Below are 22,385 nucleotides of genomic sequence, written 5' to 3' on the forward strand. Positions count from 1 at the left end.
CGCATTGTACACGAACGTCCGAGTGCTTCAGCAAGGAGGATTGCTATCCAAGGGCTTGTCCTGAGTCATAGCAGTGTGTAGTGGATATTAAATCGGCATTCACTCTATCCATATCATCTCCAGGGAGTGAAAACTCTCAACAATGCAGACTCCGCTCCTGGAGAGAATTTCTGCCAACGGGTGCAACAATAGTGTACCCCGAACCCCCTGCTTGTAAACAGTCTTCTATTCACAGATGACGCTATATTTATCCGCGACGATACTTTTAACAACCGTAAGTGTCACATTTGGGTCGATGTCAGTCTTAATGAAACAAACGTATCACGACATGAGCAGCATTATTCGTTGAACGGTTCGGCAGGACTGCTCGGAGGCCACATAACTGGACCACACTTCCTACCACAGACAGTAACCGGACAGCAGTATGTACGGTTTATGCAGACTGTACTTTCATGTGTACATCATGATGTTCCACTGAACCAACGCCTGAACATGTGGTTCATGCATGATGGTGCTCCAGCTCATTTGTGTTTACGAGGGCGCCGGTTTCTAACTCGAACGTATTGTCAACATCGGATAGGTTCTATGGCCTCCAAAGTCTCCGGATTTCTTTGTATGGGTTCATGTCAAAAGCCTGGTCTACGCAACAAAGGTCAATTCTCTTGAGGAATTACGCTTGCGGATTGAAGCAGCCTTCCATCATTTGCAGAGTTCCCCAGGACTGTCTGAGGGGATACGCAACTCATTTCAGAGACGAGTTCAATGTTACATTTAGACGCATGGACAATATTTCGAACACTTACTTCAACTTTTAGATATGCCATCTGTCCGTAGACCCTGATGAATCCCAGCAGATAATATGTTGTATATCGACAACGGTCGATTTGTGGCCCCATGTTTATTGGAGCTTTTAGCCACTTTTGGCTTCTGCTTTACATGTGGGAATTATTGACCATCACCTCTGAAACACCCTGTATATTTCGAGAACTGTGTAAATCAAATTTTTTCTATGTCAGTGCTTAATTACAGGTCTTGTCAAGACGCTAATGTTTTGTAAATATCAGAATGGATATCAATGATTTCGTTTGGTAAATTTTCTTCATGACTCAGTTATCTGCGAGAAGTCTTAGTTAGAGACTAAAAATTTGCCTGAGAAAAACGTGAAGCACCCACAAGGGAACGAGGAAACGAAACGAATCTTAACGGATTGGGAGGGTATGTGATGCTACGAGGCGTGTTTTTTTTTAAGTAAGTACCGTTTTGAAATTAAAAAAGACGTGCTAAGACATCTCAAGAACTTTATTTTTACGTGAAAGCCTGTACCTTAATCTACGCACTGACTCCATTACAGTCTGATTCTTCTCTGTTTACGTTGTGTACTGAGTGTTTAAGATACCTCCGCTAATCGTGAGTCCCGCCGACTGTGAAGTACGGGCTGTCATAAGATTTCTTAGTGCTAAAGGCCTAAAAGCGATCGATATTCATCGTGAGATCTGTGCAGTTTAAGGAGAAAACATGAGTGATGGAATGGTAAGAAAGTGGGTGAGAGCATTTAAAGATGGCCGCACAAATGAGCATGATGAACAACGGAGTGGGCGTCCTTTGGTCGTTAATGAAAGTTTGTTGCAGGAAGAGGACAATAAGGTGAAAGAAAACAGACGCTTTACGATTTCCTCCTTGCGGGATTTGTATGGCATTGTGACCGAGCACTTGAATTACCGAAAATTGTGCACACGGTCGGTACCGTAAATGTTGACGGATGTGCACAAAACCAAACGTTTAGACAGTGCATTGACTTTCCTTGAGCGGTAGCACAACGACGGTGATGATTTCTTAAGGCAAATTGTGGCGGGTGATGAAACATGGGTGGCCTACGTCACACCAGAATCAAAGCAACAGTCCATGGAAGTTGAGCAAGGGTATCGGTTTGCTGCAAGACAATTCCCGTCCGCATGTGGCGAATCAGACCAAAGATCTCATCACATCTTTGCGATGGGAAACTCTAGATCATCCTCCGTACAGCCCCGATCATGCGTCCAGTGACTACCACCTGTTCCGCACTTGAAAAAACACCTAGGCGGTCAGCGTCTTCAAGACGACGACGAAGTCAAAAGAGTGGTGATGCAGTGGTTAACAAGTCAGGCGGCAGACTTCTATGAGGAGAATATTCAAAAACTGGTACAACGTTATGACAAGTGCCTCAATATTGACGGAAACTATGTAGAAAAGTAGATGAAGGTATAGGCTTTCATGTAAAAATAAAATTATTGAGATATCTTAGCACTTCTTTTTGTAATTTCAAAACGGTACTTACTTAAAAAACACACCTCGTATTATAATTCCGAGTGAAATTTGCAAATAACTAGGGTCTATGAGCTCACTTATCAGTATGACGTTGTACCTCGTCTGGCCAGCATTCGTGCAGTGATCCGGTTGGGGACGGTGTCATAGTTGACACCCAAGCTGGTCTCTCATATGTTCTGTCAGGGACAGTTATGGTAATCTGTCTGACCATGGGAGTATCATTACACAGAGAGTTCGTAGAGACAAATGGCATGTGTAGACAAGCATTGTCTTCTTCAAAAATGGCACCACGAAGCTGCCGCGTGACAGATACCACACGAGGACGCAGGATATCCATGTTGTGCCGTTGTGCCGTCGGAGTTCCATCAGTCACTAGCAACTAAAAGATTTGAAAGCAAATAAATCACAAGGTCCGGATGGAATTTCATTTCGAGTTTATAACGAGCACTCTACGACTTTGGCCCCTTACCTGTCTTGTGTTTATCGTGAATCTCTCGCTCAGCGCAAACTCCCAAACTACTGAAAAAGTATATAATAAAGGTAAAAGAACGGACCCGCAAAGTTACAGAACAATATCCCTAACATCTTTTCCCGCAGAATCCTTGAACATACTCTCAGCTCGAATGTAATAAACTTTCTTGAGAAGCTTATTTCCACGAATCAGCATGGTTTTAGAAAGCACCGCTGGTGCTAAACTCAACTTTCCCTTTTCTCACATGATATACTGCGAACTATGGATAAGGGCAATAGGTATATTCCATGTTTATAGATTTTCGGAAAGCATTTGACTCTATGCCCCATTGCAGGCTGTTAACGAAGGTGCGAGCATATGGGATAAGTTTACAGGTATGAGAGTAGCTGGAAGACTGGTTAAGTAATAGAACCCAGTATGTTGTGTTCGACGGCGGGTGATCATCAGAGAAAAGTGTATCGTTAGGAGTGCCCCAGGGAAGTGTGATAGGACCGTTGCTGTTCATCACATACGTAAATAATTCGACTGACAGGGTAGGCAGCAATCAGCTGTTGTTTGCTAGGGATACAGTGGTTTACGATAAGATGTCGAAGTTGAGTGACTGTAGGGAGATACAAGACGCCTTAGGCAAATTTCCCAGATATGATGAATGGCAGCTAGCCCTAAATGTGGGAATATGTAAATTAATGAGGATGAATAGGAAGATCAAACGTGTAATGTTTGGATACAGTATCACTAGTGTCAACTTTTTGACACAGTCAAGTCGTTTCAATATCTGGGCATAACGTTGCAAAACGATACGTGGTGGAACGAGCTTGTGAGAACTGTGGTAGGGAAGGTCGGCCTCGGTTTATAGGGAGAATTTTAGGAAAAAGTGGTTCACCTGTAAAAAGAATGCTTATAGGACGTTTGTGCGACCTAGTCTTGAGTGCTACTCGAGTGTTTGAGATCCGTGCCAGGTCTAATTGAAGGAAGACATAGATGCAGTTCAGAGGCGGGGTGCTAGATTTGTTAGCGATAGGTTCGAACGACACGTAAAGTGTTAGGGAGATACTTCGGTAACTCCAATGGGAATCCTTAGAGGGAAAGCGACGTTCTTTTGGAGAAACGCTTTTGGGAAAATTTAGAGAACCGGCATTTGTAGCTGACTGCCGAGCGATTCTATTGCTGCCAATATACATCGCGCGTAAGGACCACGAGGATAAAACACGAGAAATTAGGGCTCATACGGAGGTGTACAGAGAGTCGTTTTTCCCTCGCTCTATTTGCAACTGGAACAGGCAAGGCAACGACGAGCAGTGGTACATCCTACCCTCCTCCACGCACCGTCTGGGGGCTTGCGGAGTATCAATGTAGAAATAAATGTAGAGGTGCGACCGAATGTCATACCCGTTGGCTACCCACACCATGGCACCAGGAGTCGCTGCCGTACTCGTTGACGGCGGTCATCCGGGGGAATGCACAACAGCGATTTATTGTCCGCCCCCGGTAGCTGAATGGTAAAACAATAAAAGCAAAGAAGCTAGCCGAAGAAGGCAAAACAAGGTGAGCGTTTGGAAGGGCTGTGAGGGGAGAAGGGAGGCGCTATAAATTTGAACAAAAGTGGTCAGCGAGACAGAATGTCAATCCTAAGGATCCGGGTTCGATTCCCGGCTGGGTCGGAGATTTTTCTCCGCTCAGGGACTGGATGTTGTGTTGTCCTAATCATCATCCTTTCATCCCCATCGACGCGCAAGTCGCCGAAGTGGCGCCAAATCGAAAGACTTGCACGAGGCGAACGGTCTACCCGACGGGAGGCCCTAGGCACACGGCATTATAATAGCGATTTATTGCCGAAGACAATGCGACGCATTCGTGAGCAGTCCATGCTTTCAATCCATGACATGGGCCCATGTTCCCGGTTACGACATCACTCCAAAAGGAGCTGTTTGCGCTGTGTTAATGACATGACGCATGGGACGGTAATTCTCTAGTCCGGCTTTTGCAAGCCTCCGACTAGCAGTGCGGAATTACACAGAAAGTTGCTGGGGGCCCATTATTTGTTTTCAGTTGGCAAGAGTAGATGCGAAGGATTTACGAAGAGCTTTCTGCATAATACGGCTATCCTCCCCTGTAGTTGCCAATGTGATCGACCGGAACGCTAGCAACGAATATGCCGCCCACACGTTCCCGTATAAGTTTTGTGTTTGTTGTGATATTGAGCTGCTGACTTTACTGTCCACTGTAATACAAATGACTCACTCCAAAATCAAAAACCGTCAGACAGTAATCACGTTTGCTTGAAACTTAAGGTGGGCTGATGAGTGTGAACCGACAGACTGTTGGTGAAATTTATCAAGAGGTGGCACTAATTAATAAAAATGTGCAAGTTCTTTCTGCAAACGTAGCGATACACACTTCAAAGTAAAGTTTATAGAGGGTAGTTGCCTGATATTTTTGAGATTACAACAGCGTAAGCGCTTTTTTCATTCTATTCTCACAGAGCACTTAAAAAAGTGGTGAGAGGATCACTTAGGGACGTAGACTATTTGACTCTTCGGAGTGGTATGTACAGAAGAGCCTACTCTGAGGGGAGATTATAGTTGAATGTTCATTTTTTGCCGACTCTGGAAACGTCAGCATTCAGGATAAACTGCGTGAGCAGGGAAACAGCTGAAACAGGACTCACTGTCGATGGAGAAATTCTGGAATGGCACCAGTCTCGAACAGGAAGAGGTACCTGTGTAATAGGGGAAAAAATAACAAAAATGTCTCGGTGCATGGACGGATCCAAACGTGTAAGGGAATGACCCTCTTTCTGGGAGACATAGTAAATTAGAACTCCCCTGTCGATCGACAACAAACACTGACAGCAAGAAATACTACTCGTGAAATATGAAGTTTAAAATGTACAAAACAGCCATCCATTCTGTTTTTAAGGGCCAGGAAGCGTCTGTCACTGATCATAAAAGATTTGGTTGATAGAAAAATGGAAGAAAAGGTAGAATGATTCTTCGGAACGCGCTCGAGCTGGAACTGAAACGTCATAAGTAAGATTTCTATGCCTAGACAGATAAAATCTCAGGTTACGCTAGGAAATAGACCATTACATTTTTATGGTCGTGTAGAGACATGGCCTTCTGTAGGCCTGTAGACCTGTAGACTTAGAAGCAAGGGAAGGAAAAAAGGAAGAAAGAAAAGGAAGAACCTCGACGAAGGAGAATTGTGCTGACGCACACTCTAAGACCGAATAATATCATAGTTTCAGGATAACCAACGAAGAAATATAATGCAAGTAGCTTAGCGCCTGTTGCTTCGTTCGCATAATCTGTATAGTCTGCACAGATGTTTGTTTTTCTATTTATTTAATCGAATTTATATGTCGTGCACAAATTGCTACACCTTCTGAACTTTTCACGCTTCGTAAGGTCATAAAACCACTATCTTTGCCGCATCTACATCTGATCAAAAATCCATTCTAATAGCCGGACTCCATGTTTTTGTTAAGCATTGCTTTTGCGTTCTTGTGGTAGTATTCCCATAGAAACTGTAATCCCCTAACACATATTTCTTTATATATAACCGAGAAGTGAAATATCGATTTTCATGGACTTACCTTTAAAATTTTTTAAATTTAACGAAATATTTTCTTAAAATTTTCATCCCCGTTTTAACCCCTTAGGTGCTGAGTTTCCGAAGATTCAAAAATACGCATTTTTTATTTATGACCACGAAAAGAAATACCAGTTTTCGTAGTTCTAGTTTCAAAATTGTCTTAATAGCGACATATTTTAAAAAATCCTTTCATTCCCTGTTTTACCCTCTTAGGGATGGGATACCGAAAAACGCCTTCCTAAACGGCCCCTACAGTATCAGATCAACAACCTACGCAAATTCCAAATATCCGTCCTAAGTTTCTGGGATGGGCGATGAGTCAGTGAGTGAGTGAGTCAGTCGGGACACTGCCTTTCATATATAAATACTGCCTTTTGATCAGAAGGAAGGACGTGCACTTACAGAATATTTTGTAGCAGTGGGGAAAATAGGTCAAAGCCTAACAATAGAACAAACGTAGACTCACATTTGTCTCCGGCCGGAGTGACCGAGTGGTTCTAGGCGCTACAGTCTGGAACCGTGCGACCGCTACGGTCGCAGGTTCGAATCCTGCCTCGGGCATGGATGTGTGTGATGTCCTTAAGTTCGTTAGGTTTAAGTAGTTCTAAGTTCTAGGGGACAGATGACTTTAGAAATTAAGTCCCACAGTGCTCAGAGCCATTTGAACCATTTTTTTTTTTCGAGTGAATCCTTTGAAACGGCACTGCTAATTTTTTAAAATGTTCTTCCCAAATCGGAGAACACGCTCCGTTTCTATTGACTTTGCAATCGACGGAACGTTAAATACCAATCTTTCTTCTTACTCTGTTCGATGAACTATCCCGGTATTTTCAACAAGTGGTACAGGAATAACATGGAGTACCCAAACGAGGATGTCGCACGGCGACTGGAACTTTGCCCCTCCAGGATACGAATCCGTTGTAAACAGTGCGGTACGTCACCCGGTATCGAATCTAGGGCCCAGTTCCATAACTGCCACGTCGTCTCTCCCTGGTTGCCGGATTTAACATTCTCATTAGTCTCGAGCGAAATTTGTCATAGCTAGAGACGAAGCACGCGGGACCGTTACGTACGCAGCTGAGGATCGTCTTCTCAGTGATGGGGGCGGGGATTCCAGTCGGATGAGTCGTAGTCGTAAACGCTTCGATAGCTGTCCGATGAGCAGCGGCGCGGCTAACGAGCCGGGCGTCTGCATCTCCAGAGTCCAGAGGAGGCGCTGGAGGGCCGGCAGCCGCGCATGCGCACAGCGGCGCGCTCTCCACATGTGGCCGCGGCGGCCCGCTCCACGACAGTCGCCGACGGCCCGCCTTCGGCTGCAGCGGCTTTCTGTAAGCGCTCGCTGACGCCGCCCGCTGCGCGCTTAGCTGCTGCTCACGACTTCACACTACTCCCATTACACGGCAAGGCCAACTAGAGACCCGGCCGTTCCGCAGTGCCTGCGCCCCAGATAGCGAACGCACACACTGTCACGCGACAAATACCTAGCAACAATTGACCGGAACATTGTTCTGCAGTACTCCTCGCGCACAGGCACTTTGCCGACTTCTGTCACAGTACTATACGTTGATCTCACTTCTAATCAAAATATCCACTCACCCTTTGAATACCAATGATAAAAAATTAATGTAGCTATGCCCTGTTAGCAATTTTTTTTGTTTACAAATGATTATTCGTTTTATCTGGCCCCCTTTCGAAACGTTTTGAAAAGGTCACTAACCGTGTTTGCCCAACGAAGAATAAATTTGTTAAAAATGTTGCCTTAGACAACAAAAGGCTACTTTTTTCTTACATTAATCTATACATGATCCAATGCTCTTAAATTGTACAAAAATTACTTACTTTGCTTAACAACTGGTAGCATATATATATAGCTCGTGTAAGATTGGTCTATGTTTTCAACGCTGTATCGTTTCCAATAGTTCTGACCACCTACTATTGTACTCATGTTTTATTCTTTTTAGTGACTCATTTTAAGTTTGCTTGTCACGAGAGTTTTTAAGTTTAGTATCTTATTTAATGCAAGTGTGGCGATTTTAACGCGAACTAAGCTGTATCGTATTACAGAGAGAGAGTAGCTTCTGTAATAGATTATTTGGTAATCTTGGGCTAAAAATTTATATTATTAAGACTATGAAGTTTTCAGAGAGTAGTCTCTGCTTATATTCTTAATACTTGTGGAGAGACTGCTGTCTAGTAAAACATTTGTACATATCGTCAGTTAAAAAACTTACTAATATTATATTTTGGATGTTATAGCGCTTCTTAAATTTTGTGCTTGTAAAGAAAAGTTGGATGTAATTTCCGCCTTCTCATTTTAGTTTTACGCATACGTGCTTCAGCAGAGCTATTGTTAATGACTCAGAGAGAGAGAGAGAGAGAGAGAGAGAGAGAGAGAGAGAGAGAGAGAGAGAAGAGACTGTGACAAATTTACCGAAGAGTCATACGAAATTCTGTAGTAATTAGTCATTACTTTATGTTAGTATGCACATAGAGCTAAAGGTTGTGACAATCATTACACAGTACAGCCATGAAGTTCTGCACGTCCAAGCTCTGTTGAAAATTAATACTGAAGAAGATTAATATCGAAGATAAGCAGGTTACACAGTTAAATTTACTTATTATAAGCCTTGAAGTAATATTTTCTCTTATATTTGCTACACTTGATACAGCTTGTCGTTTGCAAGCAACAATAAACATTCTATTTTTCGTCCATTTAGAATAGAGAATCGTTGTATCGTATCGCGCTTTTAGTGTGTCATGAGTCCTATTGCTGTCAATAGTTTACAGCATATGTATTAAAACATAATTTTTTTTCTCTATAGCTATTTTAATTTTATATGCATTTCTTTATTTTATCAGGAAATCACAATGTTTCCTTTGACAGCTCATGTGCTGTGCCCAGTTCCGTTGCATGTGTTGCTAGTTTCCCCTATTCATCGTCAAAAGACTGAAAGATGTTAATAGAAATGTGACGTACGTAGTAACGTGATTTAGTTAGTTACAACTGCATGTGGGACTACAGTTTGTATATTTCTAAAAGAGTCACAAACAGCACTCTGAAACGTACTAATTTTCCTCATTTGGAGCGTGTGCTCGTATAATAGAACCATATAAAATGGTTCAAATGGCTCTGAGCACTATGGGACTCAACTGCTGCGGTCAGCAGTCCCCTAGAACTTAGAACTATTTAAACCTAACTAACCTAAGGACATCACACACATCCATGCCCGTGGCAGGATTCGAACCTGCGACCGTAGCAGTCGCACGGTTCCGGACTGCGCGCCTAGAACCGCGAGACCACCGCGGCCGGCCTAGCACCATGTATGTCAATGCTTAATCAGTTTAATCAAAACTGCGTCTGTCTCAAGAGCAAGAGTTCAATTGCTACCGCAGCCTCTATAAACTCCTATTCACCTTTCAGCTCCACTGGACGCCCCAACAGTAACCCTCCATTAACATATCAAAGGCAAAAAGATGTTACGCCATTCGATAAAGGTTATCCTTCTAAATAATCAGACACGACAGAAATTCGTTTCCTTGAGGTGCCGCTTCCGAGACAAGTCCGTAACTCTTAACTCATCACATTTTTGCTTCTGTGATACAAAAACCGTAAATGTAGATGATGTTTCTACGGTTAGTGCAAAATCTAGCACGAGATATTTTGGAAGAGTCTGCTGCATCGAAAATTATTAAAAGTGGGCATCTAAGAGGCACTTAGGAGTACTGCATAACTTAGTATCACAGAGTGTTTCAAGTTTTTCACATGTAAAATTGCTCTCATTATACACCATTGTATAAAAACTTAAATATGTGGGTAAATCAAATACCTAATTGGATCAAACGTTGAAATGAGCTTGTTTTTGTGCCTGTGTATGTTGTTACTGAATATTTACTTACACCTACGGTACAAGTCAACACATTTCCCAAATTTTCAAGGAGTTTGAGTCTATCACATTTAAGCGCGACGCGAAGACATCTATTGTCCTCGTAATGTATTGTTACAGCTATGTTCTGCATCCTCAGTTATTATAGTTTTATATGCCATTACTGTTACAGTTTTTGTCCATTCCTAATATATGTTCCTGAATACATCGGGTACAAAAAGAAGTATTCATCAATACAATGTAAATTCTCACTCAGAAATTGTGCCTTATATTGACTAAGTGTAGTAAATAAAAGGATTTGCCGGAAGCTGTGGCCGAAAGGTACTAGGAGCTTCAGTCTGGAACCGCACTGCTGCTACGGTCGCAGGTTCGAATCCTGCCTCGGGCATGGATGTGTGTAATGTACTTAGGATAGTTAGGATCAAAAATGGCTCTGAGCACTGTGGGACTTAACATCTGAGGTAATCAGTCCCTAAGGACATCACACACATCCATGCCCGAGGCAGGATTCGAACCTGCGATCGTAGCGGTCGCGTAGTTCCAGACTGTAGCGCCTAGAACCCCTCGGCCACTCCGGCCGGCCATAGCGCCTAGAGCCATTTGAACCTTATCACAAATTTCCAATTAATTTCCCACATCAGTGATGTTACATCTCTTCAACGCCGATATGCTACTCATCTTGAACTTACGTTCTTAATTAAGAAAGTACCAGATGAGTCTGATGTGTGCTAATACAGGAGCCATCATAATCTTCTTCTCCCTGATGCGTCGGACCATTTGGTCAGCTGCAATATTTTGACCCAATCATCTTCCCTTAGGTCTTCCAATGTTCCTTCTTCCTTTAGGGACGTATTATAGCAGTTCTTTTGGAATACGTTCTTCGCCCACTCTTTATATTTAATCTATCCATTCTTTTCCGTATTCCTTAGACTATTCAATTAACTTGTAAATTCTCAAAAATCTCATTTCGGTTTATTAGAATTTATTGTGCGTTATGGGGCACACAGCCCAGTTTCCAGTTCTATAAAGTCCACAGTGAGCTCCCATAACTTCATACATTTTGGTATTGTGTCCGTTCTTTTCACCTGATCGTCCTCTTAATCTTACCATACATCACACGGATACTCTCAATTTTTTTCTGTGTCCACTTCGCCGAGATATGATTCGTCACAGCCCAAGAAACTGAAGGTGTTAATGTTTTCAACAGTTTTCTTTTCTAACATAAATTTTTATCTTAAAATTTGTGAGCCTCGGAACACCATGGACTTCGTTTCATTTATCAGCATGCTAAATTATCTATCTTTGCCATTTTACATATATCATACAGCGCCCTCTGTAAGTAACCTTAGTTACACGCAACTAGACTCTGGTCGTCAGCAAACATGAGTTTTGAAAACATTTCTTCTTTCGAAACTCTCCTCTATATTAAATCTGGTGATCCATTGTTTCCTTTCCATCACACCGTCTAATAAGTATAAATGAAAATAAAGTAAATACCCTTGTCCGACAGCTTTATTAATATTTCCTTGGGAAATATTTCCAGATATTAGCTATGTTGCTGTATATACGCTTCAGAAAACTCTGGCAAAATGTAGCGGTATTCTACTTATTTCCGTATCATTCCATAGGTGCCCATTGCCAGAAATTTTACTATAGTCTATAAAGACTATGTAGGTTTTTAAATTGGATCCTTTTCTTTTTTCTATTACTTCTTTTAATGAGAAAATGTTATCTAAGCAGCACCTTCCTTTCCGATAACCTGGAATCATAATATTTTCAACTAAAGAGCCGCAGGAATGGTCAGCTGTCTTGGTTTTAATCCATTCTATCACATTTGACGGAGCTAGATGGCGGAGGTGTAAGACAAAGGATTCGGGTTCGGGAAGGCGGAGGCTCAAATTCCCGTCCGGCTTTCAAGATGCAGGTTTTCCGTAGTTCTGCTAAATAACTTCGAGCAAAGACTGGAGTCCTTCCTTTCTGATAGACACAGCAAATTTCCTTCCATAGCCTTCCACGCGAACTTGTGCTTCGTCAATGACAACAGCACTGGCAGACGTTGAAACCTAATACGCCATCTTTTCATAACCACTTGTGGTTCACATCCAATATATTTTACAACTTATTTAATTCGATATATACTTTTCATTAGTAGGCACGCAGTACAATTATTAAAACATAAAATCTCTCCGACGACCTTTTATTTGGGAAAGCGTTAACTGTATTCCGAAACCACGGAGCAGTTAACAGCGTAAATACGTCTGAACTCGACAACAGGGCATGTTTCCTCTGAAGTGGTACCGCAGTGTTTGGACACTGCACCGCGAAACAGCGGCTCACACACTGTTGCTTTAGAACGTTCCTGTAAACAGCTAGTGAGTGGGACTCTGTTCATGACCACGCTCAGCAAGAAATAAGACTCATTCGCTAATATTGCCGGAACCGGCTTCTAATCCCACCTTGGATACTTTAATATAGCTTTACCGCGGTTGCCATTCCGAGTGCAATGGTTTTTTTTATCTAGTCCAGAGATACTACCTTGCTATTATACCATTTCGCTGTCGATTGGACCATACTTACCAAAGTATGAAAAAAGGCACAGTTGTTATTGGGTTCAAATGGCTTTGAGCACTATGCGACTTAACTTCTGAAGTCGTCAGTCGCCTAGAACTTAGAACTAATTAAACCTAAGTAACCTAAGGACATCACACACATCCATGCCCGAGGCAGGATTCGAACCTGCGACCGTAGCGGCTGCTCGGTTCCAAACTGTAGCGCCTAGAACCGCACGGCCACTCCGGCCGGCTGCACAATTATTACCAGAGAATATGAAAAAAGGGTACAGATGATGCTATCAGAGAACAACAACGCTTCAAGGGAGACATTTCAATGCACTTCCTCAAGCATGGGCGACATGAGATTTTATTCAGAGGGAGGCTGATGATAGCTGAAGCAAATATTAGTGTAACAAGTTATCATTTTCTCAGCTAAAGAAAATACTGTTATGTTCAGTGTTTGGTTAACAGAACAGCAACGAGAATGAGAGTTGGTCGCGAAGGTCCCAAATAATTTTAGAAGAAAAATCAAGTTTGTAGTTTGTCTGAGAACAGCTACGTCGACGACAAACTACACTATTATGTCGCTGTAGCGCAATAAATCTTGTACAGCTGAGAGACCGACCATCTACAATCGCATTTTTTGTACACGCTGGAAACCGTGCATTAAAACGAGATTACATATGCCTCGTGCGGTTTCTTAACGTGTTTTTTTTTAAACAACTGTCTTATAGTATTCAGTAAATATCATGTAATCTACACTCTAATGGAGCTATGCGTACGGTCCATTTCTTATTGCTAGCATTGTTATTACCATGCATTCACCCGGCCGCTGTGGTCGAGCGGTTCTAGGCGCTTCTGTCCGGAACCGCGCGACTGCTACGGTCGCAGGTTCGAATCCTGCATCGGGCATGGATGTGTGTGCTGTCTTTAGGTTAGTTAGGTTTAAGTAGTTCTCAGTTCTAGAGGACTGATGATATCAGATGTTGAGTCCCGTAGTGCTCACAGCCATTTGAACCATTTTTACCATGCATTCATTGACTTTCGACTGAGGTGGCGCAGTGGTTAACTCACTGGACTAACATTCGGGAGGACGACGGTTCAAAGCCGCGTCCGGCCGTCCTCATTTAGGTTTTCCGTGATTTCCCTAAATCACTCCAAGCAAATGCTGGGATGGTTCCTTTGAAACGTCACGGCTGACTTCCTTCCTCACCCTTTCTCAATCCGATGGGACGTATGACCTCACTTGCCGGCTTCTCTAGCCGAGCGGTTCTAGGCGCTTCAGTCCGGAACCGCGCTGCTGCTACGGTCGTAGGTTAAAATCCTGCCTCGGGCATGGAAGTGTGTGATGTCCTTAGGTTAGTTACGTTTAAGTAGTTCTATGTCCAGGCAACTGATGAACTCTGATGTTAAGTCCCATAGTGCTTACAGCCATTTGAACCATTTGATGACCTCGCTGTTTCGTCCCCTCCCCTACATAACCAACCAACCACTGACTTCCCTCTTTTCGCATGCATATCTTCAATCATTCAATAAAATACTTGATTTCACGAACTGAACAATGTTATGTATTTTTCTCACCTTTATAACCAGCAGCCAGATTCTTTTCTCTCTTGAAAATCATGCACAGTTCAGCGTGGATGTGTCGGTAATGTGTAATATGAATGTGTAATATCAACCTCATAGTATTCAACTGGGCTACGATAGCTCTCAAATTCTGTCTGAAGCACTCCATTCAGTTTAATGGAATGAGTGACGATTGTACAAGTTGAATAAAGAAATGAACGAAAACTAGCGCTCTACCTCCCGTAGGTGAAGAGGTCGTAAGGAGCCTTGCACACACTTGTGTAAGGAAAGAATGGGGGGGGGGGGGGGGGGGGGCGGAGGGGTGTATCAGCAGTGTCTTTTTCCCCCTTAAAATCTGTTCCACCATATACGGAGCCACAGAAAACCTACGTCAGAATTCTTGGATGGAGATTTGAACCCTAGTCCGCCCCAACATGAGACAAATTTGTTGAGCACTGGGCCTCTTAATTCTAAGCAAGTAGAATATTGCTAGTTAGAAATAAAAAAGTGTCTAAGTACTACTGTTCGCAATGTTAGATTCGTCGCAGATGATGCGGTTGCTTACGACGAAATTTAAACTCATGTACATAATTGAAATTATACGTAATTTTACTGTTTTCATACTAAAATATCGCACACGTGTGTAGGAGAAACTTCAGGGTAGACCAACGGAGGACGAAGAGCATATACGAAGGAGGTGATGACAATGAGAGTGTGTAAATAGAAGTAGCGGGTGACTCAACTGGCAAACAATAAAGAAATACGCCGCTTAAACCTGGATTCAGAATTCAGAGACTCAAATTTAAGAGCTAAGCTTAGGAATATTCACAAACTGGATGTAACCATTCTGCACAGATCGCAAAAATTATATCCAACTAACAACAGTTGGCATACACACTTACAAGCAAATACTCCTAGCATGCTGCAATCGTGGATAAAAGACAAAGAAGTCTTAATAGATGATTTATAAAAATAGCCTCCTGTATACAGTTCATAGTGATTTCGTGAAATGTATATATATTCTGCTTCTGACTCGATGGTGTGGTCAAACTAAAATGTGTACAATTTTTCTTATGTAGCATTCCTCTGGACTTGAGTTTTAGATTTTGTTCGGTAGACTGTGAGAGGGGAAACACAGTACGGCAATCTTGCAAAACACTTGGCTGACCCCGAGTTGGCAGCAGTTATGGGAGGCTCTTTCTTCTCTGCTGCGTGACCTCGTTTGTCGTTTCCGAGAACGGGGCTCACGCTTTTCCTGCAGAGGGAGTGTAGCACAATAGTGGATTCTGAGCTGCTTATAGACATCGAACTATCTTCTGCAGGCGACACGGTATCAGAAAATTTTTCCTTTCGTTTTCAAAGGCCGATGCAGTGGAAGCTTTAATGCTTTCGCTTCATGAAATACTTTGCGAGAACACCATTCTGCGTGGAGAGCTTAGTGTAAGAAACTTGCAAAGAGTCGCTGAATATAAAGTCCTCGAAAAAATTGACGTAGTGTCCATGCGAATTAAGTGGTTGATATATGATAATCTTTTCTTCTTCTTCTTCTTCCTCTTCTTCACTTCACAAATTAGGCAAATAGCATTTTACGATACTCTGTTACTTGTACGGTCTTCCTACGTTTCTTCCATTGCATTTGTAAGTGAGCGTCTTTACCGTAGTCTTTCTCCATCCACACGGAGTACATGCTCCTTCAGCAGGCCGGTGTGGCCGAACGGTTCTAGGAGCTTCAGTCTGGAACCGCGAGACCGCTTCTGGCATGGATGTGTATAATGTTCTTAGGTTAGTTAGGTTAAAGTAGTTCTAAGTTGTAGGGGACTAATGACTTCAGATGTCAAGTCCCATAGTGCTCAGTCATTTTGCCATACATGCTCCTTCCATTGTCTCATATTTATATTTTCTCGTTTAGGTTATATATTCCTAAATCTTTCCTTACATCTTAATTCAGTTTCGATCTTCCCTTGCACAGCCTTCCATTGTTCTTGGGAATCTCATTTCTATAGCCGCTATTCTACATTCTTGGTGTCTTGTTATTGTCTAGGATTCACTTCCATTGTTTTTGTTGTGGTCTTCAGTCTTGAGACTGGTTTGATGCAGCTCTCCATGCTACTCTATCCTGTGCAAGCTTCATCTCCCAGTACCCACTGCAACCCACACCCTTCTGAATCTGCTTAGTGTAGTCATCTCTTGGTTTCCCTCTACGATTTTTACCCTCTACGCTGCCCTCCAATACTAAATTGCTGATCCCTTGATGCCTCAGAACATGTCCTACCTACCGATCCCTTCTTATGCTCAAGTTGTGCCACAAACTTCTCTTTTCCCCAATCCTATTCATTACTTCCTCATTAGTTATGTGATCTACCTATCTAATCTTCAGCATTATTCTGTAACACCACATTTCGAAAGCTTCTATTCTCTTCTTGTCCAAACTAGTTATCGTCCATGTTTCACTTCCATACATGGCTACACTCCATACAAATACTTTCAGAAATGACTTCGTGACACTTAAATCTATACTCGATGTTAACAAATTTCTCTTCTTCAGAAACGCTTTCCTTGCCATTGCCAGTCTACATTTTATATCCTCTCTACTTCGACCATCATTAGTTACTTTGCTCCCCAAATAGCAAAACTCCTTCATTACTTTAAGTGTCTCATTTCCTAATCGAATTCCCTCAGAATCACCCGACTTAATTCGACTACATTCCATTATCCTCGTTTTGCTTTTGTCAATGCTCATCTTATATCCTCCTTTCAAGACACTATCCATTCCGTTCAACTGCTCTTCCAAGTCCTTTGCTGTCTCTGACAGATGTCATCTGCGAACCTCAAAGTTTTTATTTCTTCTCCATGGATTTTAATACCAACTACAAATTTATTTTTGTCTCCTTTACTGCTTGCTCAATATACATCGGGGAGAGACTACAGCTCTGTCTCACTCCCTTCCCAACCACTGCTTCAATTTCATGTCCCTCGACTCTTATAACTGCCATATGGTTTTTGTACAAATTGTAAATAGCCTTTCGCTCCCTGTATTTTACCCCTGCCACCTTCAGAATTTGAAAGAGAGTATTCCAGTCAACATTGTCAAAAACTTTCTCTAAATCTACAAATGCTAGAAACATAGGTTTGCCCTTCCTTAACTAGCTTCTAAGATAAGTCGTAGGGTCAGTATTGCCTCACGTGTTCCCATATTTCTACTGAGTCCAAACTAATCTTCCCCGAGGTCGGCTTCTACTAGTTTTTCCATTCGTCAGTAAGGAATTCGCGTTAGTATTTTGCAGCTGTGACTTATTGAACTGATAGTTCGGTAATTTTCACATCTGTCAACACCTGCTTTCTTTGGGATTGGAATTATTATATTCATCTTGAAGTGTGACAGTATTTCGCCGGTCTCATACATCGTGCTCACCAGATGGTAGAGTTTTGTCAGGACTGGCTCTCCCAAGGCCGACAGTAGTTCCAATGGAATGTTGTCTACTCCGGGGGCCTTGTTTCGACTCACGTCTTTCAGTGCTCTGTCAAACTCTATACGCAGTATCGTATCTCCCATTTCATCTTCATCTACATCCTCTTCCATTTCCATAATATTGTCCTCAACTACATCGCCCTTGTATATACCCTCTACATACTCCTTCCACCTTTCTGCTTTCCTTTCTTTGCTTAGAACTGGGTTTCCATCTGAGCTCTTGATGTTCATACAAGTGGTTCTCTTTTCTCCAAAGGTCTCTTTACTTGTCCTGTAGGCAGTATCTATCTTACCCCTAGTGAGATAAGCCTTTACATCGTTACATTTGTCCTCTAGCCATCCCTGCTTAGCCATTTTGCACTTCCTGTCGATATCATTTTTGAGACGTTTGTATTCCTTTTTGCCTACTTCAGTTACTGCACTTTTATATTTTTTCCTTTCATCAATTAAATTCAATATTTCTTCTGTTACCCAAGGATTTCTACTAGCCCTCGTCTTTGTACCTACTTGATCCTCTGCTGCCTTCACTACTTCATCCCTCAAAGCTACCCATTCTTCTTCTACTGTATTTCTTTCCCCCATTCCTGTCAATGGCTCCCATATGCTTTCCCTGAAACTCTGTACAACCTGTGGTTCTTTTAGTTTATCCATGTCCCATCTCCTTAAATTCCCACCTTTTTGCAGTTTCTTCATTTTTAATCTACAGGTCATAACCAATAGATTGTGGCCAGAGTCCACATTTGCCCCTGGAAATGTCTTACAATTTAAAACCTGGTTCCTAAATCTCTGTCTTACCATTATATAATCTATCTGATACCTTTCAGTATCTCCAGGCTTCTTCCATGTATACAGCCTTTTTTATGATTCTTGAACCAAGTGTTGTTACCTATGATTAAGTTGTGCTCTGTGCAAAATTCTACCTCTTTCATTTCTTTGCCCCAGTCCATATTCACCTACTACGTTTCTTTCTCTCCCTTTTCCTACTACCGAATTCCAGTCACCCAAGACTATTAAATTTTCATCTCCTTTCACTATCAGAATAATTTTTTATTTGATCATACATTTCTTCAATTTCTTCGTCATCTGCAGAGCTAGTTGGCTTGTACTACTGTAGTAGGTGTGGGCTTCGTATCTATCTTGACCACAATAATGCGTTTACTATGCTGTTTTGTAGTAGCTTACCCGCATTCCTATTTTCCTAATCATTGTTCACTTCCATATCGTTTATGAAATTTCAGCTGGGTTTCTTTCCAGACTTTACTCTGCAAACTTCTTACGATGGTTCACACCGGCGACAAACAGCGAGCAGACAAAGAATCATTGTAGAATTTATAAAACATGGCTTGTAATGATAAATAAGAATAAAGCTATATCTAAAATCACACGGTTCAAGCGGTTACGTAATGTCTCCTTTCCGTTGTCAACGCATTTGAAGGCAACAGCAGGAAGAGTAAAATCGTTTCTTCTATTTCTATGTTCGTAGAAGGAATAACTAATTCGTCAGATTTTATAGCTGTAATCATGAGAGTAATGTGAATGTATATTTAGACGATCTTTTAAAAACTTTATAAATTTAAAAAAATTATTTCCATTTTTAAAGAGATGCACTGATGGATGGTGGGGTTGATGGAATGTTTCATAGGCAGATGTGATATGGGTGCATTAAATGAGAAAATTGTCGAGTCCATCTAATAAAGAAGGCAAAATAATTAGTGGCATATTATCTACGTTCGTTGGCAAAAATGAATGGGATGGCTCTGCATTTGTCGTGAAGCGTACCTGTTAAGGCATTTGCCAGTAGCATGCTGGACTGGAGAGAACGGTGAACACCGATCGAATATTGCAACTGGGCGTCAGACATTTTAATGAATTCAATAATAATTCCTTTTCTTTTGTCTTTACGTGTTGAAAAGCATTACGAAGTACTCGTGCGATTATGCGATACAAGATCGGAAAATACAAGACTTTTTTGTATTTCATATAGAACATAATCAGCTGTAGCTATGTGGGGTACTACAATAGTGTTTCATTCACCTTGTGGCCTTAAATTCTAAAAAAATGAAAAAATGGCTCTCAGCACTATGGAACTTAACTTCTGAGGTCATCAGTCCCCTACAACTTAGAACTACTTAAACCTAACTAACCTAAGGATAACACACACATCCATGCCCGAGGCAGGATTCGAACCTGCGACCGTAGCGGTCGCGCGTTTCCAGACTGAAGCGCCTAGAACCGCTCGGCCACAGCGGCCAGCCCTTATTAAATTCTCAGAGGAAGTAAGTCCAGGTCGATTTAATGGTGAGGAAAGTAAGCAGTTCTATCAGAAACCACAGCAGTGTTGTGTAAGCATAACCGCAAAACATACATGACTTAATGATAAGAGTATGACCACTAAAACTGGCTTTGCACACTTCTTAGAAACGCAGTGGCTGTGGAGAGCCCACGGATTATTTTTAATTATATTTCCAATTCTGTCCTTAAAAATATGCTCTAGACTGTGTTCTTGATCATAGTCAAAAATTCGTATTACGCAGCTGTTGACGTTAGATAAAGAACGTCGTATATAAAGTTTTACAGAGAAACGTATGTATGGGAATGGTCCCGGTCTGTGTTACAAGGGAAAGAAAACCCGCTACGGTCGCTGGTTCGAATCCTGCCTCGGGCATGGATGTTTGTGATGTCCTTAGGTTAGTTAGGTATAACTAGTTCTAAGTTCTAGGGGACTGATGACCTCAGATGTTAAGTCCCATAGTTTCAAGAGCCAATTTGAACCTTTTGAAAGAAAACCAGTTGTTTCACTGTTGCACTAATATCGACGTTCCGCATGCAGTTTCCCTGTATGGTACGCTAACAACATTGAGTGCTCATGTGATATAAGATCACCTGATATTACATTGTCATCTGTTCACAAACTGCCTCACTGATTCGGTCGTAACTTAACATTCAATCACTAGCGAAGGGGTCACAACTGCAGTTAGTGCGACTGAGCACACGTGGTGGCGCAAGGGTGGCTGTGCGGTTTGAGGCGCCATGTCACGGATTGTGCGGCCCCTCCCACCGGAGGTTCGAGTCCTCCCTCGGGCATGGGTGTGTGTGTTCTTCTTAGCATAAGTTAGTTTAAATAGAGTGTAAGTCTAGGAACCGATGACCTCAGCAGTTTGCCCCCTTGGGAATAAACACACACACACACACACACACACACACACACACACACACGCTGCCCACCGCAAGGCTGAATGCCTCCTGGTGGTCTTGTGGGCACTGCACGCAGTAATGAAAGAATGTAGAGGGTGACAATTTTTGAACTATATGAAAAAAATAAAATAATTACTAACTACGGCATGCACACACTTTATTCAACATGTAAACGTCGCTACAGATATTCGTATTTAGGTTATGAAATGTTCGATATGTCCGATATCACTGCCGATGATGTGGCGCAGACGAATAGCGAAATTCTGCATGACTTGCTGAAGTGTCGAAACATCGGCGCTGACAATGACCTCCTGAATGCTGTTTCCAGCTCACCAATGGTTTTCGGGTTATTGCTGTACACCGTGTCTGTAACATAGCCCAACAAAAAGAGTTGCATGTGTTCAGATCCAGGGAATATGGTAGCCAATCGTGGCCCATGCCAGAGGCCTCTGGGTACCCCAGACCCAGAATGCGGTCCCAGAAGTGCCCCTCCAGGACATCACTCTTCTGCTTCGATGAGTTCAAGCTCTGTCTTGTATGAACCACATCCTGTCGACATCATTGTCACTTTCTATGATAGGGATGAAATCATCTTCCATAACCTTCATGTACTGTTCGGTAGTCACCGTGCCATCAAGGAATATCGCACCGATTATTCCATGACTGGAAAATGCACATCACATAGTCACCCATTGAGGGTGAAGAGACCTCTCGATCACGAAATTCGGATTCTCAGTCCCCCAAAGTCGCCAATTTCGCTTACTGACGAGCCCGTCCAAATGAAAGTGGGCTTCGTCACTAAACTAAACCTCTTCCCTGCGGGTCCGGGGTCAGAATAGGCCCGAGGTATTCCTGCCTGTCGTAAGAGGCGACTAAAAGGAGTTTCAACCGTTTTGGCCTTCCATGTGATGGTCCCCCTTGGGGTTTGACCTCCATTTTTCAAAATTCTACAGAAGTACGAGCCTTTTGGGGAAGGACGCCTTATGTGGTGTATCACTGGTCCTCAGTGCTCTAAGACCTTGGCACTCAGCATTGTAACGGCGTTGTAACCACACCCACTATTCTTCAAATTGGGCCTAAACGCCTGATGGGTTGCACAAGTTACACCCATAGTGCGTCCCCATCTGCACCTACGATCATGATGGACTTTCCATGGCACCCGAATTATAGCACGGTAGCCAGCCCGTTGTGGTGGGGTCGTCATGTACCCTCTAGGTTGTAGCCCCCTGACAACACAAGGATCGTACTGCCGATACCTGAGCCGCACCCTCCCCACGTCGGCCAAGGAGTAGATGCCCGTCTCCTTGAGGCATCAGGACTCCCGGCAACGGTCATCCTGCCAGGTGGCC

General features: G+C 42.6%; 1 protein-coding gene across 1 annotated transcript in view; it reads left to right on the plus strand.

Moving 5' to 3' along the window:
• Nucleotides 1-7,527: 7,527 nt before the first annotated feature.
• LOC126297920 (uncharacterized) overlaps nucleotides 7,528-22,385 on the plus strand; it is a 471,898-nt gene continuing 457,040 nt past the window's right edge. The window contains exon 1 of the mRNA XM_049989235.1: nucleotides 7,528-7,698. Coding sequence (XP_049845192.1) covers nucleotides 7,528-7,698 — 171 coding nt within the window. The remainder of the gene's footprint in view (nucleotides 7,699-22,385) is intronic.

This window comes from Schistocerca gregaria, chromosome X (assembly GCF_023897955.1).
Source record: "Schistocerca gregaria isolate iqSchGreg1 chromosome X, iqSchGreg1.2, whole genome shotgun sequence".
In the NCBI taxonomy this organism is placed as follows: domain Eukaryota; kingdom Metazoa; phylum Arthropoda; class Insecta; order Orthoptera; family Acrididae; genus Schistocerca; species Schistocerca gregaria.